General features: G+C 47.4%; 1 protein-coding gene across 1 annotated transcript; it reads right to left on the bottom strand.

Moving 5' to 3' along the window:
* Window positions 1–8,356: 8,356 nt before the first annotated feature.
* LOC309326863 (uncharacterized protein) lies at window positions 8,357–11,522 on the bottom strand. The gene is made up of 2 exons (XM_081835874.1): window positions 10,637–11,522; window positions 8,357–10,551 (listed from the first exon to the last, which is right to left on the bottom strand). Exon 2 carries the CDS (start codon window positions 10,341–10,343, stop codon window positions 9,285–9,287), a length of 1,059 nt encoding a protein of 352 aa, XP_081692000.1. The 5' UTR covers window positions 10,344–10,551; window positions 10,637–11,522; the 3' UTR covers window positions 8,357–9,284.
* Window positions 11,523–12,101: the final 579 nt, after the last annotated feature.

Below are 12,101 nucleotides of genomic sequence, written 5' to 3' on the forward strand. Positions count from 1 at the left end.
AGGCAGCCCTCAAAGCCAACAGGGAGATCTTACCAAAAAGCAAGAGCCAATCCGAGTACCTCCATGGCCTCAAGAGACCGGAAGGCCTAGCTTTGAAGGTGAGATGTTGAGAGGTTAAAGTCAGCAGCCAAGCAGCCTGAGAAAATCGGGCCTGCATGACGTCAACTGTGGCAGGGAGGAAAGCATGCAGAAATCCAACAGGCCTTTACAAAACGTCTCTGGTCGACAAGTTCCTTCTGCAAAGCATTCCTCGGCTGCTGCTGCTGCCATCACTACCACCGTTTGGTCAGGGAAAGCTGTTTGGGAATTGAAAGAGGGATGGGGGACACATACCACTTCTCAAAGCAGAAAAGAGCTGATTTAAAAAAACGAGGACAGCTCACTCTGCCCCCCCCCCCACCAACAAAAATTAGAATCACAGAATCAGAAGGAAAATTTAAAAAGTTACAAAAATCGGGTGCCTCCCCCTCTCTCCACGAGCAGTGGAAAGAGCCCAGGGGGTTCCAGGCTCTGTGTAATAATAATAATAATAATAATATTTATACCCCATCCATCTGGCTGGGCTTCCTCAGCCACTCTGGGCGGCTTCCAAGAAAATATTAAAATACAGTAATGCATCAAACATTGAAAGCTTCCCTACATTCAAGACACGGTGGAGATTCTCATAGCTGTAAGAAATAGGGTTCATTCACTTATTTACACCTTCAGTCTGCATGGAGGGAGTCCAGATCTTACAGCATTGGCCCCCACACATAGCTGTCAACGTTTCCCTACACAGGTGTAATTGTATAGATGCTCCCATTAGCTGCGTTCCCCATCACCGGAAAAAGAAAGGACGGAGAAGGAATAGTTGGTAAAGTGCGCCCTCTGGTGGCAGCGAGCCACAACTGCAGAAGATAAATACTGCACTTCAGGCGATGAAAATGTAAGCTGAGAAAGCTGTCAGAAGAACCGACACATCCACTAACACAATATTTGCCTTTGAGGTACAGCTTCCCTGAGCATTTCAAAAAAGAAAAAGAAACAAAACTGGAATTGGATTTTTATTTTATGCAATATCCACCCATTAAGGCAGTTTCTCTGGCAAATATCATCTGGCCACATTTTGTACAGTACAGAATGTGCTATGAAAATATCTAGGGAGGCATTAGGAAGCAAAGGAGAGGGAGCTCTGAGAGAAGGGGCCCTGGAATGACAAGCAGGAAGCTAGAGAACCGCTCCACCCTCCCAGCAAAGATGGGCCAGGGATGATCCCTCTGGGATGATAAGAAGAAAAATACCGGTAATAAAACACTGGTGTTGTAGACAAGGCTAAGGCCTGGGCAGCAACGTACTGCGCCATCATTTATTGCTGTGAAGGGAAAAGCTGAACTGAACTGAGAGGAAATGTGTGGAGAGCAAGGGAGACACAGTTCCTTTATGTAGCAGAGTTACATTCCCCTTTTTACATGCACAGCAGATAGCTGGTTGCAGGCTCGTGTGAGCCTCTCACTGTTACACAATTCAGTCTGTCTCAGATTGAATTGTAGGTTCCTGGTAAGTTCCATTGAATCCCTCTTAAAAGAATAAAGACGCCACAATCTTATTGGAAGTCAATAAACGAAGTTTACTCACATCAGTTCACAGTTGGATTCCGGAAGGCAGACTTAGTTACAAATATGTAGATGTGGATCTACCCCATATGGGGGAATAATCCCGGTGCTTCTGCTAGCTGAGAGCTAGCAGAGCAGTCCTAGCTAAAAGCTGGTCAAACGAAGAAGGAAGTCAAAAAAAGAAGGGAGGGGTGCTGTGTGACTCGTCCTTTTGTTACCTGAACAGGTTAGGTCATGCCCACCTTCTATCACATGCAAAAGGAAGGATGCTCCAGCCAGGAGAAACAGGAAGTTTCGACTGGCTGGACCAAACATTCCCTCGCATGTCTCTTCTAGCATTACAAGGAATGTTGCACTTGACTGCTTCTCATGGATCACATCCCACAAAAACACAATCTGCACAGGAGGGTCTAATGAGTACAACAACTCATCTCTGGCAGGTCTTACTCCATGAAAATCAGTTGCCAAGACGAAAAGGATCACTGGATCACATTCATCCAGTGCTTTACCAACTGCACTGGCTCCCGGTGGAGCAGTGGCGTAGCGTGGGTTGTCAGCACCCGGGGCAAGGCAAGTAATTTGCGCCCCCTAACCCGTGGATTTGCGCCCCCTAACCCTACCCCTAACCCTAACCCCCAGATGTTGCGCCCGGTGCGGCTGGCCCCCCCTGCATCCCCCACGCCTTTTCAGCACTGGCCCCGACGTGGTGGAACGCTCTGTCACAAGAGACTAGGGCCCTGCGGGACCTGACATCTTTCCACAGGGCCTGCAAGACAGAGCTGTTCCGTCAGGCCTTTGGTTTGGACTCGGTCTGACCCTTATGTTTCCCTCCCCTTATGGTCTTGATTTATCGGCTATTTTAAAATGAGGCTGCATTTTAAATTGCATTTTAACCTATATTTTAAATTCTCTCCCCCCCCCCTCCTTCTCTTTTTCACCTATTATGTTTTTACTGTGATTTTATTGGTGTTAGCCACCCTGAGCCTGGCTCTGGCTGGGGAGGGCGGGGTATAAATAAAATTTACCATTATTATTATTATTATTATTATTATTATTATTATTATTATAGATAGATAGATTCTTTATTGTCATTACACAAGTGCAACATTGCACAAGTGCAACGAAATTGGATGCCATCCCTTAAAAACAACAAAAGCAAAACAACAACAACAACCAAACAAACCACATTCCAGCCACACCCACACCCACACCCATCAAACTCCCAGGTCACACTATCGAGTTACTGCATTTAAGAAGGCCACAGCTCTTGGATAGAAACTATTTTTCAGTCTATTTGTCCTTGACTTGATGTTTCTGTATCTCCTGCCAGAAGGCAGTAGTACAAACAGACTGTGTCCCGGGTGAGATGCATCCTGCAGGCTATTGTTTGCTTTCCTAAGACAACGGGAACCGTACAGTTCTTCCAAAGATGGGAGGGGATGACCAATAATCCTTTGGGCTGTGGTTATGACCTTCTGGAGCACCTTCCTCTTCCTAGCTGTACAGCTGGAGAACCAGGCACAAATACAGTATGTGAGAATGCTCTCTATGGAGCCTCGGTAGAAGGACACCTGCCTCCCCACAGCCATCTAAGTCCCCTCCTCTCCAGGGCTTTTCCCAAGCAATCTGAGATTACGTCTGCATGCAGCCAACCTATCCTCCACCCTTTTCATGCCTCTTCATGTTCTGGGAGACCAGGGGAGAGGAGAGTTTGTCGCAGCAGGAGAGGGAGACACTTGCGACTCTTCACCAGAGGCTAGCAGGTCCCTATCCCTGGCTTACTCCACAATAGATCTGTTAGCCTTTTAGGTGTCATTTCTCCTTTGTATGTTTGCAAGCATGAGCAGAGCTTAAGAAAAGAGGCAGGGCCTGCTGGCAACTCCAGTTGCCTTTGCGTAACCTCACTTCACATTTCCAGTCAGAAGGCAGAAGATTGAATGGGGGCATCTGAGCTCTTTCGACGGATAATTGCAGCTTGGCTGGAGGAAGCCGCCTGAGGTACAAAAAAAAGGGCAATTGCCTGGGTCTCTCAAATTAATCGCAGAATGTATTTTGAATTGTGCTGACTTGAAGATGCACTTCAGAGTCTCCGGGCAATGGAAATGAGCACTTGACTAGAATAACGACATTGGCTTGGGGCACGAGATAGTATTTTCATTATTTTCATTTCCTTTTTTAAAAAATCAGTTCTCCAGCAGTACATTTGATGTTCATTTTCCAAATCGGGAACGTGGACAAAATAGATCCAGGAAATCACAGCAGCAGTTGTGTTCCCAACTGCAGTCCCTGCAGAGAAACAGCGTCTGGTGTGAAAATGTGGGCTTATGGAAACATGAACGGGATAAGATGAGGAATTGTGCCTGCTTTTTAGTGGGTGCCTCTAGATCAGAGCAGACCTCGGGCTTGCAAGATCTGCTTCGTGTTTTCCTAGCACCCTGGACAGAATTAGATGCAAAAGACATGCGCTGTTTTAGACCCTATGCATGATCACAGTTCCAAAACATGCAGAGAGCCTCCAAAAGATGCAAAAGTTTCTCACTGATACAGTTCCAAAAGAAAGGGGAGCAATACGTTTGGCTCCAGCTTGGCTGCAGTTGTTGCTGGAAGCAAGTGTATAAGATGTCATTCAACTGTCTTAGGGACCCTACTCTGAATTTAGGGACATGGGTGGTGCTGTGGGTTAAACCACAGCCTAGGACTTGCCGATCAGAAGGTTGGCGGTTCGAATCCCCGCAACGGGGTGAGCTCCTGTTGCTCGGTCCCTGCTCCTGCCAACCTAGCAGTTCAAAAGCACCTCAAAGTGCAAGGAGATAAATAGGTACCACTCCAGCGGGAAGGTAAATGGCGTCTCCGTGCGCTGCTCTGGTTTGTCAGAAGCGGCTTAGTCATGCTGGCCACATGACTCGGTCACATGTACGCTGGCTCCCTCGGCCAGTAAAGCGAGATGAGCGCCACAACCCCAGAGTCGTCCACAACTGGACCTAATGGTCAGGGGTCCCTTTACCTTTATCTTTACTCTGAATTCACTCCATAGCCTTTACATCTCTCCAAGACCTACCACAAGGTAGCCGAGGTTTAGGAACAATGTTTTAACAATTCAGAGTCAAAAATCCCTGTGCGTGTATTTCAAATCACTCAGAGATCCACCAGCAGATTCCCATCTGTCTTCTGTCCACCCTCAATCTAGATCACATGAAGTGCTTGATTAATGGGAGGAGCTGTCCCCACCTGTGATCTTTCGTGATGTCCTCTGCTTAGCATCTGTTTTAGGAGGCTAAAGGCAGCTCCCAATGGGATCAGGGAGAAGCAAGGACTAAGTACAGTGGTACCTGGTTCACAAACGCCTTGGTTCCCAAACGCCGAAAACCTGGAAGTAAGTGTTCCGGTTTTCGAACATTTTTCAGAAGCCGAAGGTCCAATGCGGTTGTTGGCTATTGTTTCTGGGGCACCTGCACCAATCAGAAGCTTCGCCTTGGTTTTTGAACATTTCAGAAGTCAAATGGACTTCCGGAACGGATTCAGGTTGGCGTTTTTGTTTTTGCTATTTATTTTGCGTTTTTGTTTCTGAGGCTTTTTCGGTTAATTTGTTTTTGTGACCGTGTGGAACCCAGTTCAGCTATTGATTGATTGATTGATTGATTGATTGATTGATTGTGTGACTGTGGAAATGGATAAAAGCCACACACACACACCCATCCAAACAATGACTATCATCAGTGTGGGTAAGACAAAAATACAACACTGTCTTATTTGTTTTATAGTACAGTACATTGATTATTGCTTTCATTTTATGGATCAATGTCCTCATTAGATAGTAAAATTCATGTTGAATTGCTGTTTTAGGGGTTGTTTTTAAAAGTCTGGAACGGATTAATCTGTTTTGCCTTACTTTCTATCAGGGCCATCTTACTCATAGCTGCTAGGGGTGCAGAGCACCCGGGTACTGGGCTCTCGGGGGCACCAGGCCGAGAGGCCGGGGCCTGAGAGTTGAGTCCGGGGAAGAGCCTGCCCATCGGTCAAAGCGCTGTGGTGTGCTCTTCTGCTGCCGTGAGTTTAGGGGTGACCGAGCCAGTGAGATGCTGAGGCGGGCAGCCGACTCTGCCCTCCTGCGTGCCTGGGACTGGGCAACAGAGAGGGGGCGCTGGGCGGATATTTGCACCCCGGTGCCGCATATGCTTAAGACAGCCCTGCTTTCTATGGGAAAGCATGCCTTGGTTTTGGAACACTTTGGTTTTGGAACGGACTTCTGGGACGGATTAAGTTTGAGAACCAAGGTACCACTGTACCACCACTTATATCACAGCAGGGATGATGACTTAATCCTCCTGGTCTGCATGCCAATTATTTATTTATTCTTCTTGGCCGGTGGACCCACCCACCCTTGGTTTCATCCACACAATCCGCCAGAGCCTGTCTTCATGTGCAGTGTCAAATCCCTAATCCGCCCAGGGTTTGAGACCCATTGGCTACCCTCACCTTGTTAAAGCTGAGGGATCAATAAAGACATCATAAACAATGGATCCTAGGGAAAAGAAACCAGCAATGAGAAACACCATCAGTTTTCAAACATTTAATTCCTGCGCTAGGGCAGTATATTAATACAACCAAATGGAAATCACGAACCTGCTGAGACTGGAAGAGAACCCAAAGTAGATTTGTGTATATTGGGGCAAGAGGGGATAAGTTAATTGAAGGTTCATTTTTTTTGGGGGGGGGGACTCCCTAGAGCAGGGGTCAGCAAACTTTTTCAGCAGGGGGGCGGTCCACTGTCCCTCAGACCTTGTGGGGGGCCAGACTATATTTTGGAGGGGGGGGAGAACGAATTCCTATGCCCCACAAATAACCCAGAGATGCATTTTAAATAAAAACACACATTCTACTCATGTAAAAACACCAGGCAGGCCCCACAAATAACCCAGAGATGCATTTTAAATAAAAGGACACATTCTACTCATGTAAAAACACGCTGATTCCTGGATCGTCTGTGGGCCGGATTTAGAAGGCGATTGGGCCGGATCCGGGCTCTTCTCATCACACATGACGACAGCGAGGGATATTGCCCAATGAGGAAACATCGTACATGGGCCTGGGTAACTCAGTTGGTTAGAGCATGGTGCTGACGATGCCAAGGTTGCAAGTTCGATCCCCATATGGGAAAGCTGCGTATTCCTGCATTGCAGGGGGGTTGGACTAGATGATCCTCAGGGTCCCTTTCAACTCCACAAGTCTTTGATTCTATGGGGTCAAACTGAATGATAAATATTATAGAAGCTGCCTTTAGGAATGGGCCTACAGCTCACCGGTAGAGCAGCTGTTGTGCATGCAGGGCCAGATTTAGGTTTGATGAGGCCCTAAGCTACTGAAGGTAACGGGGCCCTTTATATGTCCAGCTGTCCTTTGTCAACAACAAATTGTCACTGGTTTTTGTGTTGAATATCTGCTATATGGTAATTTACGGACCTAATAGGTATCTAAAGCCATTTGCACATAACAAAATATGTATTTTATCAAAGTAATTGTTAAACTGAAATACAATTAAGAAGAAATATATTGCTTGTATTTGATTATATGTTGTTCTTATATTCAACTAATAAAATATCCCCCCCCCAAAAAAGAAAAGTAGTAGTATATTAATAGTGAAATAATTATTAAGCTCTAACATAAAATGATTGGGGGCCCATTATTTACATCATAGGATCCTACACAACACAAAACACGGTTGCTGTATGTAGGCTTAATTTAATTTAATTTTTTTTATCTTATATTTTGGAAATGTACATCCAGGTTTTTTTCCTTTAAATTTTTTGGGGGGCCCCAAGAGAGTGGAGCCCTAAGCTATAGCTTGTTTAGCTTATACGTAAATCTGGCACTGAGCGCATGCAATATGTACCAGAGTCAGGAGAAGAGCCCTGCCGGAAGCCGTAGACAGCTGCTGATAGTCAAAGTAGACAATGGGGGGCTAAATGGACCAGTGATCTAAGGCAGGTTTCTACATACCTTCAGCCTAGGTAGAGATTATTGCCCAGAAGAGGTCGTTTCATAAAGCCACATCCTATTAGCTACACAGAGTTCCTAGGTGGAGATCTGCACCTCCTCAAGAGAGGTGTCCCATGGTGGGCCCCTATGCATCTCTGCCTGGTGTAGCCTTCAAGGATCTGGTGTGCTTGGTCAGCCTGCCCAATGCTTTTAAATGTCTCCTAGTTCACCACCTGTATGGCCCCTATCCAAGAATGCTGCAGGTAGAACCCATCAGGAGCCAGAATGCATTGTGCAGTCCACACCGCCTCATCCTCCCCAAAGGTGATGCTGAAGCAAAATCCACATCTACATTTCACCACCATTGTGGGACACACGGAGACACATCAATGTGGACATGATTCTAGTGCTTGAATATTACAGTGGACGCTTGGGTTGTGAACGTGATCCGTGCGGGATGCACATTTGCAACCCGCAGCATTCGCAACATGGGTCTGTGCGTCTGCGCACACACGGGTTGCGATTCGGTGCTTCTGTGCATGTGCAAAGCACAGGTTAGCGTTTCTGCGCATGCACGACTGCCAAAACCCAGAAGTAACCCATTCCGGTACTTCCAGGTTTTGGTGATCCATAACCTGAAAAAATGCAACCTGAAGAGTCTGTAACCCGAGATATGACTGTATTATTATTATTATTATTATTATTATTATTATTATTATTATTATTAATTTATACCCCGCCCATCTGGCTGGGTTTCCCCAGTCACTCTGGGCGGTTCCCAACACAATATTAAAAACACGATAAAACATCAAACATTGAAAACTCCCCTAAAAAGGGCTGCCTTCAGATGTCTTCTAAAAATCAGATAGTTGTTTATTTCCTTGAAATCTGATGGGAGTGCATTCCACAGGGCAGGCTCCATCACTGAGAAGGCCCTCTGCCTGGTTCCCTGTAACCTCACTTCTCGCAGGGAGGGAACTGCCAGAAGGCCCTCAGAGCTGGACCCCAGTGTCTGGGCTGAACAATGGGGGTGGAGATGCTCCTTCAGGTATACTGGGCTGAGGCCATTTTGGGCTTTAAAGGTCAGCACCAACACTTTGAATTGTGCTCGGAAACATATTGGGAGCCAATGTAGGTCTTTCAGGACCAGTGTTATGTGGCCACTCCCAGTCACCAGTCTAGCTGCCGCATTCTGGATTTGTTGTAGTTTCCGGGTCACCTTCAAAGGTAGCCCGACGTAGAGCGCATTGCAGTAGTCAAGCGGGAGATAACCAGAGCATGCACCACTCTGGAGAGACAGTCTGCGGACAGGTAGGGTCTCAGTCTGTGCATCAGATGGAGCTGGTAGGCAGCTGCCCAGGACACAGAAATGTTGGCCCTCAACTCCAGAGGGAGGCCAGACAAGGTGGTTCATCTGAGGTACACATTTCCTAGAGTCACCTTCTCAAGGAGAAGAAGTGAGTGTCATGGGGCAGTGATTCCACACAAGGCCAGCCTCATCCTGACATTTGTTTACAGGACTTGAGATAGGGCAGAGCTACGGCTACAAGGAACGAGGGGGGTGAGTGGGTGGGAATGGGAGAAGCAGGCTAGCACTCCAACCTCATAGCAAATAGGAGGGCCCAGAGTTATGGGTGAGAGCAAGACAGAGCTTAAAGAACACCAGAAGGCCAACTTCTATTACTTAGTGGTCCCTCCCTCCCCAACAACCCCATTTCATTTCTCTGAGTCAAAGGGACCTTCGGGTTCATTCCAGTTCTTCCCCTGGTTCTTCTTCCTGTTCCTCTCTGCCATGACAATGGCAGCGATCACCGTCACCAAGACGGTGACAGTGATAACCAGGACAGTGGCAGTCTCTGCCACGCACAGCTGGCTGTCCACAGACGTGAGGGGTGACCCCGCCAGCTGCCAGGGGCTGGCGCAGGTGATGTTCTCGTAGTCATCCACGTGGAGGTGCCGGACACTCATGATCTTGCCGAAAACACGCTGGAGGTCGCAGTCGCAAATCCACGGGTTGCCTGCAAATTGGATATGGGTGCTGATGGTCTGGATGTTCAGGAACGTCTTGAATTTGAGGTGGATGAGCTGGTTGCCCGTCAGGGACAGAAGCTTCATGTTGTGCAAGGAGATGAAAGCCTCCAGCTCAATGGCGCTGATGTTGTTGTTGCTCAGGAGGAGGACCTCAAGGTTCTGGAGCATGAAGGAGAAGCCGTTGTAGAGCACCGTAAGCCTGTTAGACTGAAGGTAGAGGTGTCTGAGCCCAGAGAGGCCCCGGAAAGTTCCTCTCTCAATCGAAGTCACCCGGTTGTGGCTCAGGTCCAGCTTCTCCAAGTTCTCCAGGTACTGCAAGCTGTTGAACCGCAAGGCTCCCAGGTGGTTGTAGGACACCTTGAGTTCCTTCAGAGAAGTCAAGTCATCTGAGAAGTAGTGTGGCAGGTGGACCAGGAGGTTGTGGCTGAGGTCCATCTTCTCCAGAAAGCCCAGGGTCCTGAAAGCATTGGGCCATATCCTCACAATGGGATTGTGGGACAAGAGGAGAATTCTCAAGGACCACAGGGCATCAAAGCCGCCTCCCTCTAGCCCACTCAAGTTGTTGTGCCTCAAGTCCAGCATCCATGTGTCGTGAGGGACGCCTGGGGGGACTTGGGCCAAGTGGCGGCTGTGGCAGTCCACGAAACTGGAGGACTCGTAGCAGGTGCACGGGTGGGGGCAAGCCTGGGAGGCCTGGGCCACCAGGGCGCACGACAAGAGGATGGCTACGGAGAAGGGAGACATCTCCAGAAGGCCTGGTGGAGGTCCGGCTTTTGCTGTGCGCTTGCAAAGCCCTCAGCTGAACTGGTAAGGAATGGAGATCACAGCACCAAGCGCTCCTCATTCGATCCAGAGAGTCATATTTCTTCAGAGGAATCCATAACAAAGAGCTCTTTGTCGAGTGATTAGCTAAGAGCTTCCTTGGACTTTCGCCTTGGAGGACAACAGGCAACTTGAGCAAACCAGAGAGGAAGAAACGGATCAGAGAGGCCTGTAACTGGAGCAGCAGCACTTTCTGCAAGATGTGTCAATCATACCTTATCTCGTTGGTCTCTTTCTCTCTATTTCCAGTTCCAGCGGCTTGGAACCTTGAAAGCCGAACAGGGCGGCAGGGGACCAGAGCAGGCTTTTTCAGTTCAATCTTCCAGAGAGAGGCACTAAATAAAAGAGAGGGAAAAGGCAGCAATGATTGGCATATCAACAGGCGAAAGCTTTAGCCTGTAATCACTTTAGGGCATGGGTAGGCAAACTAAGGCCCGGGGGCCGGATCTGGCCCTATCTCCTTCTAAATCCGGCCCACGGACGGTCCAGGAATCAGCGTGTTTTTACATGAGTGGAATGTGCCCTTTTATTTAAAATGCATCTCTGGGTTATTTGTAGGGCATAGGAATATGCTCAATTTTTTTTTTCAAAAAATAGTCCGGCCCCCCACACGGTCTGAGGGACAATGGACCGGCCCCCTGCTGAAAAAGTTTGCTGACCCCTGCTTTAGGGGTCTAGGTAGACAGCCCCTTAACCATTTTCTCTGTTTTACCCTCCTTTGGTTGCCACACCTTGAAATCAGAGTCCTCCATATACCAAGCAATGGCTTCACCTGCTAACAATTAAGATGCCCTCACAGTGTACTTTCGTGCCCTTTAAAGTTGTAAATGAACTTTAATGCACCACAGGAAGCAGCAGAGGGTGCTTGTTTATTCTGGGAGGGGTGCCCCCCCTCCAATGGCACCCACATGAAGTCATTGGCATCAAAATGCCAGCCTATATTGTTTTACCCATGTAATCAAGAACGGCCAGCGCCCTTAACAAACTCCTCCTCCCTCCCAGCGCTGCCACTCACTTAGAGAAGGCAAGAAAGTGTTATAAGAATTTTAAGGTTTCAGATATAGAATAAAGATTCATAAATGCACATGTATCTAAATATATGAGCCATTTACAGATAGGTAGCCGTGTTGGTCTGCCATAGTCAAAACAAAAAATTCCTTCCAGTAGCACCTTAAAGACCAACTAAGTTAGTTCTAGGTATGAGAACTAACTAGTTCATACCTAGAACTAACTAGTATGAGAACTAACTAACTAGGTATGAGAACTAACTAGTTCATACCTAGAACTAGTTCATACCTAAAACTAACTTAGTTGGTCTTTAAGGTGCTACTGGAAGGAATTTTTTGTATATGAGCCATTTGTCTGAAATAGTATGGGAGAGCAATCCTGAATCCATTTTGACTCTCAAATATTCCTCTGCAGTAAGGGAGGCAAATGGGGAAAGCCTTCCTGTTGTCTTTTTGCTTGCAAATCCTGCCATAAAGGGCGTATTTGTGTATGAATAGGGTGAGCCTGTGACCTGGACTCAGGAACTAAAGTATTAACCATCACAAAAGAATGGCCAGGCTGCCCAGGTAATGCCATCAGTGACCATTATCGAGTATCCTGGCAGACAGGATTTCTGCTGTAGACCGCCTCCTTCTATGATGTGTGTATGATGTTTTACAGGGGTGGTCTTGG

The sequence above is a fragment of the Podarcis erhardii genome (assembly GCF_964252035.2).
Source record: "Podarcis erhardii genome assembly, chromosome: 13".
NCBI classification, from domain to species: domain Eukaryota; kingdom Metazoa; phylum Chordata; class Lepidosauria; order Squamata; family Lacertidae; genus Podarcis; species Podarcis erhardii.